The sequence below is a fragment of the Pundamilia nyererei genome, unplaced genomic scaffold, assembly GCF_000239375.1.
Source record: "Pundamilia nyererei isolate P.nyererei 1_Seehausen unplaced genomic scaffold, PunNye1.0 scaffold00387, whole genome shotgun sequence".
Taxonomy (NCBI): domain Eukaryota; kingdom Metazoa; phylum Chordata; class Actinopteri; order Cichliformes; family Cichlidae; genus Pundamilia; species Pundamilia nyererei.
In genome coordinates, this window is record NW_005187788.1 from 154,059 (window position 1) to 170,533 (window position 16,475).

The following is a 16,475-nucleotide window of genomic DNA, read 5'->3' on the forward strand; positions in this document are numbered from 1 at the left end:
GTGTGTGTCTGCGTGTGTGTCTGCAGGTCCGTTTGGAGGATGGAGTCCTATCAGCCGACCACATCATCTCTGCACTGCCTGCTAAAGGCAAGTATGATTGTAAAGCACTGATGGTGCAACAGCAGCTTCACTCTGAGCTTCCCTGAACAGCTGTAAGGGATTTCCACTGCTTTGTGTAACATCATCCTTTCTCTCACTACCCACAGCTTGTGACTGTAAAATCATTTCCTACGTGTATTTCTAAAGGTGCTCTTGAAATTGTTGCTCTGTGGGACCAGCACTCTCTAGATTGGCCGTCAGCCTTAAAAGTCCTATTTCTGCTCTTCGGTTCTTCCTCAGTAGCCGCTGCAAAACTTAGGTGCAGCCGACGGGTGAGGGAACTCGACCAGTTCAGACTGCCGCTCTCCTCCAGGTCTCTACCCCGCTCGCTTTGACAACAACCGGGGTCCCGAGCAGCCTCGCAGAAACGTCAGCGACAGCGCCGCTGTAGATCGCTGCTCTTGCAGTACGACTAGAGTGACCACACGGGCTCGGGAAGCTGACCCACTAGGGTCTGTTAACTGGAGACTGGAGTGACCTGTAAGAGCTATTTATACAAATGTAGTTCAATACTCATTGTTAGCTTTATTGTTTTACAAAGGGTTAAAAGGGAATGTCCACAATTTAGACCTTTTGAATGCAAATATCTTATTAAAGCATTTTAAAAAGATCAAAAGCTGAATCAAATGGTACGAATCACAGAAGCAACCATACTTATTTAACGAGCTTGCTGTGAACCAATGCGGACTTTGTTCTGACCTCTGGGAGGTAGAAGAAGAGGACACGCCACATCTATGTGGATGTAGTCTGTCGGCGAGGAGTCGAGCGCTTGGAAGTAGTTTTGTAGACACAAACAGAAGAAATCCAAATCCTCCTGAATTTCTACGCTAACATGGAAAAATCACAAATCCACTCACACGTCCACAGTGCTGGGCGGTGCTTGTTATAAACGTTGGCGTCTCTTTCTGGACACCCAATCACTGTTGTTGCCCAACATCCAGCCGCACCGTTCATGTGGGTCAGAGCTAAGCTTTAAACTTCAAAGTAACTTCATGACATTTTCCTCTTGTTTCATTCTTAGTGTAGAAATCCTGTCACATATGATACACTTCACTTAGTCTCACTCAGATTTATCATCACATCCATTTTAACATCATCTCCTTTGAATGCTTCCTCTCAGCTTTGATGGTTGAGCTCGCTGGTTTTACATCATGACACGTTGGTAATGACGCACTGTTTCTCAGGCCGTCAGTCGCAGCTGAACCAGCTGAGTTAGCACTAAATGGCAGGATGGTTTCCAACTGCTGGTCGATTTTATGAACATGTAAGCATTCAAGTTCTCCAGTAAGACGACGGCGACCCCATTTCGAAAACCTGCCTGTGTGACACCAAGTGTTCTGGATCATTTGAAGGATGACATTAAAAGTTTCCTTTTTCGAGCCCTTGTTTCTCTGTTCACAGCTCTTTCTTCAGTGCTGCCCCGCTCCTGCCAACCTCTTACCCAGCAGCTGCAGGACATCTCCTCAGTAACAGTAGCTGTGGTCAATCTGGAGTATGACGGCTCCATCTTGCCTGTAATGGTGAGAATACAGGAGAGCACAAAAAACACTTCTTTGAATTTAGAGATTACCAGATACAAGAAGATTTTGACTGTTGTAAAAACAAACTATTGAAGCATCGCTTTCATTCTGTGAGCCACTGAAGCCTCCAGTGCAAACACTGACTTCTTTTCTGATTCCTGGAGAAAAGAGCATCAGACAGACTGCACACAAGCTTATTCAAACCTGTGTGCGTCCGTGTGTGTGTGTTGGCAGGGCTTTGGTCACCTCGTCCCGTCATCGGAGGACCGAGGGTTGCTCGGGGTGGTCTATGACTCTGTTCCCTTCCCTCAGCACAACAGACCAGATGGACAGACTACTAGACTGACGGTACAGACGAACAACACCTTGCGTCACTCTCACAGTGTGTTTCTGTGTGTAACAGTTGGTCGATGCAGCCTTGTGGAAGATTTGTTGCCTGCCAGCATCTTCACTGTGGCTCATACTGATTTGTGATCATGGTCGTCTTTTCTTGTTACACTACTTTTTCTTTTCAGACATTTATCTGTTGCTATTACGTCTCACAGCATGACTATTATGTCATTTCTTCTTCGTCTTCTTCTGTTTTACTGGCAGTTGGCAGCACATTTAGAGCAGGTGGTTGTGCTGCCCTCTAGTGGAATAAAATGTAACTGTTACTCACACTGATTGCTTACAGTACTAATCAGGTGGAGCCAGATAGTCTTCCATGGCACAGTGGTTGGGAAACACTGCTCTGATGGATGCATCAGAGATAATCTGGTGTTCAGCATCTTTCCCAGAAACACTTGGACTGGATGCCTGATCACCTGTTTACAAGTATAACTGTGCAGGTTCTCATGCAGCTCATGGTGATCTAAGGAACGTGGAAGATTGACTGGATTCGTTAACTTAGAATGAGAATATGAATCTACATGAACTGTCGCTGTTCATGTACTGCTTTGGAGTATCCTGTGCTAATGGGGGAGGGGGTACTACAGGAAGCACTGAAGCATATCTTCATAGTATTTGAAGAACTCAGCTTTTATAATGACAACAACACTTCCACTCATTTCACATGTGATTATCTGTCATATCTTTTCATCATGTTTCCTAGGTAATGATGGGCGGGGCTTGGTTCGAGGAGGAGTTTGGGGTTCCAGAAGCTGCAACAGCAGAGCGTCTCTTATCAAGAGCCACTGAGGCAGTGCGCTGCCACCTCGGAGTCACTGCGGCACCCAGCTGGAGTCGAGTGATTCTGCACAGGGTATGACCCCACATATTATATAACACACACACACACACACACACACACACACACACACACACACACACACGACTGTGCCACACAAGGAGTCAGATGATCTCTCAGTCGGATGTCATCATGGCGGGATCTCTTCCTATTTCTGAAGGACAATAACTTTTTAGCATATCGTCATGTAAACATGTTTCAGACGAACAGATACAAACTGCAGTTTTGAAATAACGATTTCATTTATTAATCCAAACATTCCTGCCTTTGACTGGAGGAAGTCATTCCACCTGAAAACTAATGACTGTTTGTGCCACCATTGGCAGCAAGAACTGCAATCAGCTGTTTGCAGCATAACTGGGATGTCCTGCTAATATGTGCTGGATAGTCTTTGAACCTTTGCGTTTGGGTTCATAGCATAGAGGTTCTGTCAGCTGTGGTAGATGTAGCTATACCGAATGGTAGCAACATCAGGGAAAATGAACACAAAAACCTCAAGAAGTACCAAGGACTGAGAGAAGAGCTGGAGAAGATGTGGAGGGTGAAGGTAACGGTGGTCCCCGTGGTAATCGGAGCACTCGGTGCGGTGACCCCCAAGCTAGGCGAGTGGCTCCAGCAGATCCCGGGAACAACATCCCAGATCTGTGTGCATAAGAGCGCAGTCTTAGGAACTGCTGAGATCCTGCACAGGACCCTCCCAGGCCTCTGGTTGAGAGATACCAATACTGCACTTTGAGTTACTTTAACAGAGATAAATGATATTTGATCATCTTTTCAACAGGACTGCATACCTCAGTACTATGAAGGACACTTTCAGAGAGTTGGTGAGTATGAATCTGTTTAAATATTAAACATCAACAAAGTGTGATGACAAATCGTTTAATGCTATTTTGTCTACTTCCCAGAGTCCATGCGCGGCTTCATAAAGAACAATAACCTAGCCCTGTCCTTGACTGGTTCCTGTTACGATGGCGTGTCAGTGAATGATGTCATCTTCAGTGGACGGACAGCTGTGGAGGAGTTGTTGGGAACTGTGTTATGATGAAGCTGGTTGCTATGAATCATGGGATTGATGTGGGCTTGAATCTTCTACCACCTGTAATGCCTTGAATCATCCAGACATATCTGACGTTGTTTGGAAAAAGTGCGCTCACTGATGTCAGCTGCAGCGGTTTGAATCTGAGATGCATCTGAAACTTTATATTTTTGCCTGTGTAACTCAAGATTGTGTTAACACGGCTGAATGTCACCGCGCAGCTGCTTCAGGTTGTGCAGGTTTTGTTCCCATTGTTTTTATTGGATGGTCTGTGGCGACACAGATATGAGAGCGTTTCACTTTAAATGGCCAACTTGCCACCTGACATGATTTGCAGTTTAAGATCTTTGTTTTTGTTTCATTGCATTTATTTTGAATTGCTGATAAAGATAAGCTGATGTAACCTGCACATACACCAGTCGAGTTGTTACTGCAGCGCCGTCATAAAGCTCTTCCCTCAAATCAGCGTGTGCATCCAGCCTTTCAATTCCTGCCATGACAGTAAGTAACAGCTTTTACTTCTCCCTGTAGATGCTGACAGCTAACCATGTCACATGCTGAGGCCTTTTCATTGAGCCAATGTTAATAAAAACATTCAGACGTAGGCCTGTGTTTCTGCGGTTATAAAGTATTTTCTTTATTTCGTCAGCCCTGAATTGTCATGAGGATCTTTCCCTCTTTAGCTCTTGTCTGCAGAGCCTTCTCTCATGGCTTCCAGTTCAATTGTATATTGCACCAAATCATTATTGTAAAGTCCCGCCAATAATTTTCCAAGCCAAAGGGAGACGGAACCACTGCCTCGTCCAACATAAACTGATCACAATGGCAGTCAGTAGGGATACAATGTAAGCACATCACGTAAAACAAACATCTTAAAAATATTGGTTTTATTTTAGAAGGAAAACAAAAAGTTATGAGTCCATGGACCGGGTCATGATCTCACAGTCTGGCCTTGAGGCCACACACAAACTGGAAACTATCTGAGGCCCAGTTTCTTCTTCTCTTTGTGTTTCTTGCGAACCACTTCAATGTTGCGGTCCTTCCACATGCTCTTCCTCAGTTTGATGGGACGGCTACCAACGTACTTCCCTGGACAAACAGAGGGAAAGAAGTGTAAGAGTGCCAGGATGGTACCAAATGCCCTGCAACAACAGCTGTAGCGAGAGCCTGTGTGAGACTCACCGTTCATCTCTCTCATGGCTCTCACGTAGTCATTTGGATCCTTGAAGCTCACAAAACCGTAGCCTTTGGTTTTTCCAGTCCGTTTGTCTCTGACCACCTGCTGACACAGTAATGATTAGAGCAGGGCGATGTGACCCAAACTACTTATCACCATATACATTTGAAAATTTGTGATAACGATATAACTGACGATATAAGTGACAACTCCTCAACTTAGTGCAATAAACCCATCAATGTATTTTCACTGAAACAAGCAGCTGTTTATGTGCATTAAAGTTATATAAAAATGTAACAGTGCAAATGGAAGTTCCTGTCTGACAGTTTAACCAAAAGGCTCCGACAATCCATCGAGCGGTGCGGCTTCGTAGCTCAGCAAAGTCGTACTGAAACATTTGACAGATTTTCGAGCGCCGTGTACATAAAATGGTTTCGAGGTCAGTAAACACAACCAGAGTTCATACATAAGGCACACGGGGTTATAAGGGGCTCTGTCGACTTTCCAAAACACGGTAATAACGACGGCCCGCTAGCATGCGCTACCAAAAATAGTGTTTTGTTGTGTATCTGACGGACGAAAGCTAAACCAGTTCCACACCAGTGAAGCTGCAGCATTTTACAAACCAGTTCTGGTTCATGTTTCATTCAACGATCCGCTCTCGACCTTCTCATTCGCTGCCATGCTTTTTCTGCCATGTGCGTATGAAAACAAAGGCGCTGCGCATGTGCGTTTTACTCATATTTCATTTTCTTATCGTTGCCCAACATTATACCGGTGTTACCGTGAACGGTATGATATGGCCCAGCCCTAGTAATGACTTCATGCTACCCACCAACCGGTGACATGAGACACTTCCACAGAGAAGTTGTATTTTTAACAGTACTTTATACCCAACGCACCCTAATATTTGCTAATTAAATAACATGCCTTTGGGCTGTGGGAGGACACGGCATACTCCGAGCGAGCAGGTGCAGCCACTCCTTGCACCAACAGCAGGAGTTTGTTGCAGATGACAGTAAAATATTTTGGGGTTCTTCAAACTCCTCGCAGAATCCCAGTCAGAGGTCAAACCAGTGCACCTGCCCTGAAAATCCACTGGTTGCCAGATCAGCGGTTTCCCCTGAGAAAACCTTGAGTTCAGGTTTTTGTTACATTTGAGGCACAAACAACAAACATGAAGGTTTTTACTGCCTCTTGAACAGCGTTCCTTTAATATAAGCTGCCACAAAGGCTCTTTCATGGAGGACGACATGAACCGTTTACAGCTTGAAGCTGAGGAGTCTCCAACTCTGCTTTCATCTGTTACCAGATATTAATAAATCCACATCGTTTACCTACAGCGTATGTGTTAAATGTTCAGGGAATTGATATCCTATCCAACTGAATTTGACAGCATATGATTTCATTTGAGTGTCTTGACTAAAATCTAATTTAGCTTCGATCATAATTTAGAAACGTACATTTATGTAGTTTTAGTCGACTAAATATAGTTGATGAAATCTGAAGCTTACTCAGGTGTTTGTGTTTTTACTGGTCAGAGCTCCAGTTTACAGAGCTTCTCGTTTTCACCTGAGGCGTCTCTGCTCGTCTCTTCCTTCCAAGCACTTTGCTGCTTATTTCTCATGAAAATACAACTAAATGTCAGAGGTCACCACCCACACAGGTTTACTTCTGACTGAATCATTTCCATATTCGTCATGTTCTACACAACTTAAATTGTTCTAATTTGATCTCATCTATCCATAACATTTTAATCTTATTTTAAAAGCGTGTCATTCGTTTTTAACTCAGTTATCGTCTTTTTGTTAGGAGAAGAAGAAAAAAGAAAGACGAACAGACAAATGACCCGACCTTAGCTTTGAGGAAAGATGGGTATCTGCTGAAGGCTCTGGCCAGTATGTCATCATTAACCTCGTTACCAAGATCACCACAGAAAATACGGAAGTCATCTGCAACATGGAGACAATTCTGCTGATGTTACACATGAAAAACTAAAATCACCATGGCTACTGAAACACACCTTTTTTTAAAATGCATTTACTTTAGCTGCATTCAACTGATGGAAGAACATCACTCAACTGAGAAAACAATGACACTGAGCTTTCTCTGTTCTGTTATTACTGTTAGTGAAGTTGGTGGAGCTGCACCTGATTCCCATTCCAGCAGACTCTGGTCCTCCCAGGTCGTCCCTGCTGCTGTGCGGATACACTTCTTCACCTTCTCCGATTTTGCCCTTTTTTTGTCTTCAGTAGTAGTTTCCACATGCTGACACACACACACACACACACACAAACACACCAAGTTTAACTTTGGGTAGAAACTGCTGTTGTCAAGCATCATCTGGACAACCAGGACAGTCAGCAGCATTAAAGATGATATATTCTAATAATCTGATATGCTGCTGATGGACCACAGTCATCAAAAATAAAAAAATCGTTAAATATTTTACTTTACATTTAATGAATATATGAAAGTTTACCTAAAATTATTAAAAAGAAGACATTTACTTTTCCACACTATCCAGTCTGAGACGAGCACTCAGTCATCACTGTTAATGCAGCGGCAGCTCCAGAGGGCCATAACAACAAACTAATGCTGTGCTATGTGGGTAGCTAGCGTTATCGCTAACAGCAAAGCAAAGCATGGTCCTGTTAAAGAACAGCTTGTATCCAGGTGTTTAACATTTGTTTTGCTTTGATAATTAGCAAATATTTGACTTCTACTTCTGTAATATTCTAAATATTTTCATTGAAATGTACTCTGATTGTATGCATTTTGATTTTAAATACTTACCTTATAAACATTGTTTTATATTGTTTACCATTCTATGTTAATTGTTTATCATTTGTAACAGCACCTAAAACACTAAAATGTAAACTTAAACAAAAGAAATTCCCAAATCTGTGACAGATACTGATTTACACATAATTTCATATAAATAAATATCTCATTTGTAAATGTGCAAACTCATAAATGTCCCCACATATTGGTTGGGTCACGATGTTAGATGTTGAAGGCAATTAGCTGTAGAATAATATTTATAATTCTACGCCCACAGCACTAAACGTAGAAGTTTTCCATTCACCAGTATTTTAAAAATGCATATAACCCCTGAAACGGCGGCACGTGCAGTGTTACTGCCCAGCACGTCGCCTGCTACGTGGCTTCACAGTCTAAATATTTACGGGCTCTCGCTCCTCGTTACAAAGTAAAGAGCAAAGTGTTTTGCAGAAATCCACCTCAGTTTGGGGGGGTTCAGGCTCCGGCATACTAGGTCCAATCACCGTGCCGCTGTCCTCGCTCTCCTTCTTGCTGAGCAGACCTGCAGCCATCACTGCAGCCTGCTGCTCGGCCACCCGCGCTGCCAGTTCTTCCTGCAACACCCAGATCACAAGGCCTCAGAAACTACAAGTTCTGTACATCTGAAAGAATCCAGCGTAAAACAAATGTGTGCGTCATGCACGGATCAAAATACCATTCGGGCCTGTCTCTGAGCGTGAACTTCATTTCTTTTTAGTCCAACATGGGCAGGAGGAGCAACGTACACAGTTGGTGCTGCCTGGATGATTGACGGTGTTGGTTTGACAGGAAGTGGGGCTACTTGTCGCGTAGGTGGGCCTGACCCCATCGAAACCATATCACCAACCTGAAAGAGACAAATTTGGACGAGAGGGTTCGAGGTGGCGCTCGTCCATTTTACATGATCTCAGTAAGACATGAAGCAGTCTGCACACAGACTCGTGTTTGTGAACCTGAGGTGGAGCAGCCATGGGCTGAGATGGTCCCTGAGGCATTGGGCCCTGCAGGGAAGGAGGGAGCATCATGGGTGGAGGTGGAGGAGGTCGTGGCAAAGGAGGTGCTACTGGAGGACCACGCATCATCTGTAGCCTCGGACCACCTGACAACACAGAGTCCAACCCACAATCCATGTTCAGCTGGGACAAACTTCATCTACACTGGTTTATGAAACCATTTCAATGCTGCCCAACACTCTGCAAACCCATCGGACTGGTTTGTGTCTTAGAGTGTTTTCAGCAGATTCCTTTAAACTCCGTCTTCAGCTGGAGTTTGAGTGATCAGCCTGTGCTGTATCAACACCGTGTCCTGAAACACGGACCATCAAGTCTGCATGTTGTTTGCTCCAAATAAGGCAGATTTCATACACTACATGTAATGTTCAGACACACCCACAAGGCAAAAACACCAAGTCTTCAAAAATTACCTGGTCTTTGCAGAATATGTGGAACAAAAGCCGGTCTCATCATGGGAGGAGGAGGTCGTACTGGAGGAACTGACACAGAGAGAGCAGAGAGTGAGCGCAGAGTGAGCGCAGAGTGAGCGCAGCGTGGCGGCATCTGAAATACTGCTTAAGCCTCTAAACTTTGCTCAGTCATAAATGAATCTTAGCACCACAACATGCATCAAAAACAATCAGAATACTTTATTGATCCCTCGGGGAAATTATTTTGGTTACAGTACTTTTTTTGAGGAAACAGCTGATATCGTTATCCATTCCAGCTACAGCTTTCATCAGCTTTGGTTTCCATCCAAATATTTTGAAACACAAACCCAAGCAGCCGGACCGAACCACGAGCAGCAGATCTAACTGTCAGCGTGCTTCCAGGTGAGGAAGAGTTCTACTGGATGGTGACACTCTTGCCATGTGAGCATTTGTCTTTACCTGGTCCCACAAAGGCTTGTGGTGGAGGTCCAACAAAAGTTGCAGCTCTGGCTTCTAATGTCTGCTGGACCTGAGAAAGACCACGGAGTGTGTGAGCGAGAGAGGGTGCTGTTGTTATTAATCACATCGAGACCAATCCTTTCATAACACACAAACCTGTCTGTAGGTGTTGGTTCCTATAATGGGTCGCACCACTGGAACGGTTGGGACAGCCAGAGCTACAGGTACTGCCTCCATGACAGGTGGACTTCCTGATACTGGTACTGGCCCACCGAGAACCTCCTGCTCAAAGCTAGAGAAGCAGAGTGATGTTTGTATTAGATTTCATTTTTGACATTTTTTCCTCCTCCAAACACTCAATTTCGGTCTCATCTGACCACAACACTTTCGCCCAATCGTCCTCTGAGATTGAGACGCTCAGTGCCAAACTTCAAACGAGCCTGTACAGCAGCTTTCCTGAGCAGGGAGACCCTGCGAGCAGGATGCTATGCTCGCAGCTGCTCGGTGATGGTCCTGTAGCCTACTCCTATTCCTTGAGTGTCCACAATCTTCACCCTGACATCCTTGGAAACGTTTTGGTCTTAGCCATGGTGCAGAGTTTGGAATCTGGACAGTTTGATTGCGTCTCTGGACGGCTCTCTTTTATGCAGGTAACGAGCCGAGAAGGCTCCTAATGTCAGCTCGTTACCTGCATAAAATACACCTGGGAGGCAGAAATCTTGCTGATTGACAGGGGATCAAATATTTATTTTATTCATCAAAATACTAATTTATTTGTAACTTTTTTGAAATGCATTGTTTAGATTATTGTTGTCTCTCACTGTTCAAATAAACCGACACTAAAATTATACTCTGATCATTTCTTTGTTAGTGAGCAAACTTACAAAATCAGCTGGGGTTCAAATAATGTTTCCCTGACTGCATCTACACAAAGCTGTGGAAATAAACTGGAATAGGAGTCAGGAAACATCCTGCGTGACAGTGAAGAGCAAAGGGAGTAATCTGTGGCTCACAGATAAACTAGTAAAGAGAAAGGGCAGCAGCTCTAAGTGCAAGTACCGTTTTGTTAGGTACAAGTGTTCACCTGCTTTTTAATACAATTATCTACTCAATACATTTAGTTTTGTCGAGACTATCAAGATGACTGCTGATGTTCAAAGCAAACACCGGAATGAGGAAAACTGGAGATTTCACCGAGTTTGAATGTGGCTGGATGCTGATGTCAGCTGGGATTTTCCTGCTCAGCTGCCTGAGCGGTTACCTGCACGCTGCACGCATCTGTGTCTCTTCAAACTGGGATCTGTTGCTTGTTAGGCAAATGGGCACCACAGCACTAGTTTAATGTTGTTATTGTGACATTTAAAGTAAGTGTTTTGACTGAATACTGTCTCAGTGAAGCACCTTGCTAACACAGAAAGGCCAGAGGAACACACTCGTGCATCCTCGCGTCGACATGCAAACAGTCACATGAAAAACCTGCGACGTAATCGGAGAGGTGCTAGTACAGCTCTGCGGTGTGCAGTGAGGATGCTTCGTACTCACAGCGCCATCTCAGCCTCCATCTCCTTCAGACGCTCCTCGCCGGACTTGAGCGCCATGCTGTGAGAAAAACAGCCAACATGAGCTCAACGCTACAACAGCTGCACTCAGAAAAGCGCCTCCGTCTGCACACGGCTGGCCGCTGTAAGCCTTACCTTCAGCTGGAGTTTGTACGCTGCCTACGTTCACCGACTGGGCTACAAGCTAACAAGTAATGTTTAGCTCGTTAGGCTCGAGCTAAACCAGCAACGAGCCCGTTTCTGCTGCTGTTCTCAGCCCACTCACTAACCCACCAACCCACTTCCACGCTAACAGTACTAACTAACTAAAGAGGAATGGGATTATGCACTAACAAATACACATTCACGGGCTACTGAGCCACCGTCCTAACGTTCTTCTGCTTTACCTTCTTCTTCGTCTTCTTGATGTTTGTCAGCGATTGACAAACAAAACGGTGCATTAGCGCCACCAGCTGGTAGGGCGTGTGAATGACGTCGCTCCAAAAACCGAAACAAACGAGTCTTAAATAACTTTAAGTCAGCTTTCGTTCTTCGAACCCTGCTCTCAGCTTCATAGTGTAGTGCAGCTTGCTCTATGGTTTCCTGTCCGGTACAGCACTCACATTTGTCTCAATCACGTTTGGCTGCTATGAATAATGTTTAAAACTGTGTGATATAAATTGTGATATGACTGTCTCCTCTCTCCTGCTCCTTCCTGTGCTTCTCATTCTCCAGTTTTCCTTTGGCATTTGGAAATCTGGTGTCCTCTCCTTTCTTCGTCTCATGTTTCCTATAAAATAATATCCTATTATATGAACCTGTAGTTTTTAAACAAAGGTCAGACAGAAATCTTGTGTGAGATATAATTACATTTTTTTTGTTTACCCTCAAAGCTGTTCCAGTTAAATTAAGTCGAAATTAGACTTTTGATTTTTAATACAGCACAATAATAAAATAACTAAGTTGCTTAGACTACCCTCCACAAATCCCCAACTTTCTGTAGTGGGAGGGTTTGTGTGTTCCACTGATCCCAGGGTCTATGTTATCTGATGGGTTCTCATAGGGATGAGTGCCTTGGGTGGGGACTGATCACTGATCCGATGGGTAGTGGGTTGATGGCAAGAGAGGACACTGGACAGACCTGGTGCACCTTAACGTATAGTGAGGGTGTGCTAGGAGCACCTGGCAGAGTTCAGTTGTGCATTTAAGTTCCTTTCCTTAATATTTAGAGAATTGGAAGAACTCTTATTTTTGCCACCATATCATTGTTTTGGGGTCACGTCTGTCAGTGAGGAACCTTCCTCAATCTATTGGAACGAACCCTAGATCTGGATTTAAATGCAAGCAGGTGAAGAAATTATGGGATATATAAATAAAACTGAACTGAATTGAATCTAATAACTGCTGAACCATCCATTGAAAAAAAACATTAGAAAATTCTAATGTATTGGAGCATCTACTGTCTACTTTATTACACATGTCTGTTCTACTATGAACGACTTATATCAAGTCAAACAAAATAAGGCTCAGAGATGTTTGTCTTTTGTTTTTAAGCTGGGTTTGATAGCTGTAAGAAAAGTTGACTGTCACTGGAAACTTCAGTTGCTCACTGGCAGCAGTGGGCAGCGTTTATTGATTTTGCTTATCTTGAACTGCCTGCAGCTCAAACCCATGGAGCTAAAACAGACGCAGTGAAACTTTGGGCCCGAGCCGGGGACAACAGTGCCCCCACATCTTTTGCTCTGGGCTGTTTACCTCCCCCTTCTTTCTTTTTCTCATGCTTCCTTTCAGAGCAGCTTTTTCCTTTTCTCTCTGGTCTTTGAAGTTGTCTTTCTTTCTGTTGTTGATTGCTTATACCTTTTATTTTATTTTTGATAATAGTGATTATATGTTTGTGTTTGTCTAAAAACAATAAAAGTTTGATAAAAAAAAACCCTCTTGTGACATCAGTGTTTCACAGTAGGTGATGCAAAGTCCTGCATACGGTTGAATCTCAGGTTAACATTGTGGCAGCAGCAGAGTAAACAGAAGGAACAAAGTCAGGTTTTGCAAAAGCTAGTGTGACTGAGTACTGGTGTGATTAAAGCCAAGCTTTGGAAATGCATGCACTTTTTGTCCAGACAGCAGAGGTATATTGTAGTAGCCTCAAGATTCTGTGCAGCTTATATGGATATAAATACAATACATTCGTTGAAACTGACAGCTATATCATTAGCATCAAACTGGTATTTAAATGAAACATCAGCGCACTTCACACCCTGTTGTAGTGTGAAAAGTACAGAAAGACCTTGATTGGGCTTCTTGTCACTGGTTGACAATGACTGAAAACCCGCTGAAAACTACAAAAATGGCTGTAACCTTGACCTCGCTGAAGTGAAGGTCCGTTAGGAGTCACTGTAAGTTTGAAACCAGTACACAGACCAGCGTAATGGCGTGAGCCCATCAGAGATCTGGTGGGTATGAAAGGTTCCACGGGTGATCCTCCAGCATGAGTGAGATCCACAAACAGACTGGGCTTTTGATTCAACGTGATCAGTGTGGAAAGTGTTCACAGACTTCTACAGGACCGGAAGTCTCTTTGCGGTCTTCTTTTGGTAGAGCGCAGGTTGAAGGCACTTTTGCTTTACCTTCACTTTTCCCACCCTCGTCTGTCTTAATCAGTTTCCACGTGACAAGGCGTCACGAAAGTGGGCGGCCCTGATGGTGCTGCTCAGCCCCCCCGCCGCGACCTTCACCCACATCTCCCGTGTTTGCAGCTCGCTGTCTCGGTGTTCAGCAGCAGGAATCATGCTTCGCGCTGTGCTTTTTCGGAGCCTTCCAACACTAAGACGACTGCCGGTCTGTCACTACTCTGCAGCCGCCATCCCAGCACCCAGCACCCAGCCGGAGGTCCACTACAACAAGGTAGAGTCGCTCCAGCGGTTGTTACTGCGCTGACGAGATGTTGGATGTTAGCCAACTGCGTAATCAACAAGTGCGCGCAGCGTGACAGGAGCGCTATTAAAGCGCTATAAAGTGTATAAACTGCGCGGTGCTGTGCTTCCAGCACTCTGCATGCAGAGCTATGATAGGAGGGACGAGCTGCTCACAGAGCTAACAGTGAAGCAGCAACAGGTCACGCTCAGCTTTCACTTGGAGCTTATATAACTCTGAGCGCTGCGCCACGCTGAGCTCGTGGGATTTCACAACATGATCATGAAGATTTAATCTATGCACGACAGAAACAGCCAGTATGGGAGGATTCTTGTTTCTCCGGTATTTGTTGTGAAAACTCACTCAGCTGAGCTGTGCTCCCTCAGATCCTGCACGCAGTGCTCTGCAGTAACGGAGACCTTCTGCTGCGTGGTGTGCAGTGACTGAGCTCACGGGCAGGAGGAGCAGAGGAGGAGATGGCCAAGACTGAGAAAGTCAAAAGAACTCCTCTTTAAATGTTGTCCTTGTGCTCATGGAGACTCTCTGAAGATCCACGGGTCACGCGTGTTTCTTGTATCAGCATGGTCCCTGTTACCTGCAGTTTCATAAAAGCGCCCCTCCGACAGCCAAACCCATCTGTTCTCTGATTGGATTGTTACATTTGTGATTGACATGACATTGACCAATCAGATGAAAGGAAGAAAAATAGGGTCAAACTTCGTACTTGTAACTTGCAGGGTTTTTTGGCAAAGTCCACACACAATTCTTTTTACACATACGAAACTGATTTACAAGTACACAATATTTATGACCACATTTTGAGCCCATATAGCCAGGGACGTGGTGTGTGTTAACACGGTCACTAAATACAAACCTCCCCACGCTGGACAGCAGATATGCGATACCCCCCCACACCTACTGTCCAGCTGACCATCCCACAGCTGTGAGAGTGTAAAGAACAAGCGGAGTGTTACTGATATGTGGTCAAAGCAGAGGCTTTTTCCTTTGTTGGAATTGTTGAATTTTGTTTTTCTAATTAGTAATTATGAACTTGATTCTCAAGCTTGTTTAACTTCACACAATTAAGGATTTTTTAAGTTAAGACAGTCAAAGATGGTCCTTTCAGTTCCTCATTTGTAATAACTGCCATTGGTCAAAACTTTAGAGAGTTACATGCATGTTTCTTATTAAGAAATACATTTGAAAGCACTTCTTACCTTTACTTTTCATGCTACATTAGAGTAACGGCATTATTTTTTGATGATATGACGTCATTTTCTGTCACGTTTGTTAGTGTTACTGTACCCTGTGAATTTTGTGCTGAAGGTTAATTTGACGAAAATCGTGAATTGAATTGAAATCACAATATCTGCCAGAAAAATCGTAATATGATCATTTCCTGAGATCGTTCAGTCATAAACCCAACTATGGTTATGTTTCCATCGTCACCACTGAGCGCGTCAGAGCTGTGCGTTAAACGAAGCATCAACACAAAGAATTGGCTTCGATGAGTTTCTTGATGAATCGTTGCAGCCTTGGTATAAACATTTACCTGCCAGTGTAGCAGCGGGCTGTAGTGTACGTCTGTCTGCATTTAGCTGGTGTTAAAGTTTGGACTTTGTGGCTAAGAGTTCAGTTCGTTATTTAGTGAGCAACAAATTACAACAACAGTTGCCCAGAGACACTTAATATTAGGAAGCTAGTTGGTATCACATGCAGTGTCATTGTTTCTATTAGACACCAGTAAATGACAGTTGTGACTTTGTGTAAGCTCTTTAAGAACACAATAAAAAGTCAAGCATGAAAACAAAATTCATTTTTAAAAATCACAGAAGTGGAAGTTCCTCTTTATCCTGCTACATTTAAAGATACAAAAGGAAAATGTCTGACAGAAGTCTGCGAGACCTTTGTCTTTATTTCATTAAAACATTCAATTGGCTGTCTTGAAATCAGTGTTTTACAGTCATTACAGGAAACAGTATTGAGTGTTTTACTTTATCAGAGTCGCTGCACTTGTAATGATGTACTGACCTTTTTAATGTTTCAGCTCTTTATCAACAATGAGTGGCATGATGCAGTGAGTGGGAAAACGTTTCCTACGATAAATCCGGCAACTGGTGAAGTCATCTGTCAGGTTGCAGAAGCTGATGAGGTAAGAGTCTGTAAAGGTAAAAACACAAAGATATCCTGCAGTCGGTTTTTAACCATCTAAAGTAGTGATGGTAAATTTGATTCTTTGTACTGAATCGAGTTTTAATGAGTCACTCACCAAAGTGAATC

The 16,475-nt window shown here is 43.8% G+C and overlaps 3 protein-coding genes across 4 annotated transcripts in view; 2 read left to right on the forward strand and 1 right to left on the reverse strand.

Moving 5' to 3' along the window:
• Positions 1-4,487, forward strand: part of ppox (protoporphyrinogen oxidase) — an 11,174-nt gene extending 6,687 nt beyond the window's left edge. Inside the window, exons 8-13 of the mRNA XM_005752873.1 lie at positions 27-87; positions 1,501-1,619; positions 1,854-1,967; positions 2,713-2,862; positions 3,629-3,671; positions 3,753-4,487. Coding sequence (XP_005752930.1) covers positions 27-87; positions 1,501-1,619; positions 1,854-1,967; positions 2,713-2,862; positions 3,629-3,671; positions 3,753-3,889 — 624 coding nt within the window. The 3' untranslated portion in view covers positions 3,890-4,487. The remainder of the gene's footprint in view (positions 1-26; positions 88-1,500; positions 1,620-1,853; positions 1,968-2,712; positions 2,863-3,628; positions 3,672-3,752) is intronic.
• A 266-nt stretch (positions 4,488-4,753) lies between these two features.
• Positions 4,754-11,773, reverse strand: rbm42 (RNA binding motif protein 42). Of its 2 annotated transcripts, none has more exons than XM_005752875.1 (12): positions 11,690-11,773; positions 11,287-11,343; positions 9,901-10,036; positions 9,745-9,814; positions 9,286-9,354; positions 8,816-8,961; positions 8,539-8,709; positions 8,303-8,437; positions 7,211-7,328; positions 6,915-7,012; positions 5,066-5,162; positions 4,754-4,972 (listed from the first exon to the last, which is right to left on the reverse strand). In XM_005752875.1, the coding sequence occupies exons 2-12, from the start codon at positions 11,340-11,342 to the stop codon at positions 4,860-4,862; spliced, it is 1,209 nt and encodes a 402-aa protein (XP_005752932.1). In that variant the 5' UTR covers position 11,343; positions 11,690-11,773; the 3' UTR covers positions 4,754-4,859. The 2 variants fall into 2 exon arrangements, with proteins under 2 accessions (XP_005752932.1, XP_005752931.1); XM_005752874.2 differs by having other exon boundaries at positions 11,439-11,771.
• A 1,902-nt stretch (positions 11,774-13,675) lies between these two features.
• The window catches only part of LOC102194032 (aldehyde dehydrogenase 2 family member), a 33,021-nt gene continuing 30,221 nt past the window's right edge, over positions 13,676-16,475 (forward strand). Inside the window, exons 1-2 of the mRNA XM_005752876.2 lie at positions 13,676-14,186; positions 16,243-16,347. Coding sequence (XP_005752933.1) covers positions 13,983-14,186; positions 16,243-16,347 — 309 coding nt within the window. The 5' untranslated portion in view covers positions 13,676-13,982. The remainder of the gene's footprint in view (positions 14,187-16,242; positions 16,348-16,475) is intronic.

Bases quoted from the DNA above. Each gene is read 5' to 3' on its own strand.
- rbm42 (XM_005752875.1), bottom strand. From the start codon at position 11,342: ATGGCGCTCAAGTCCGGCGAGGAGCGTCTGAAGGAGATGGAGGCTGAG. The intron at 10,037-11,286 runs GTGAGTACGAAG...CTGCTTCTCTAG, and splicing joins ATGGAGGCTGAGATGGCGCT to CTTTGAGCAGGAGGTTCTCG. The intron at 4,973-5,065 runs GTGAGTCTCACA...CTGTTTGTCCAG, and splicing joins AGCCATGAGAGAGATGAACG to GGAAGTACGTTGGTAGCCGT.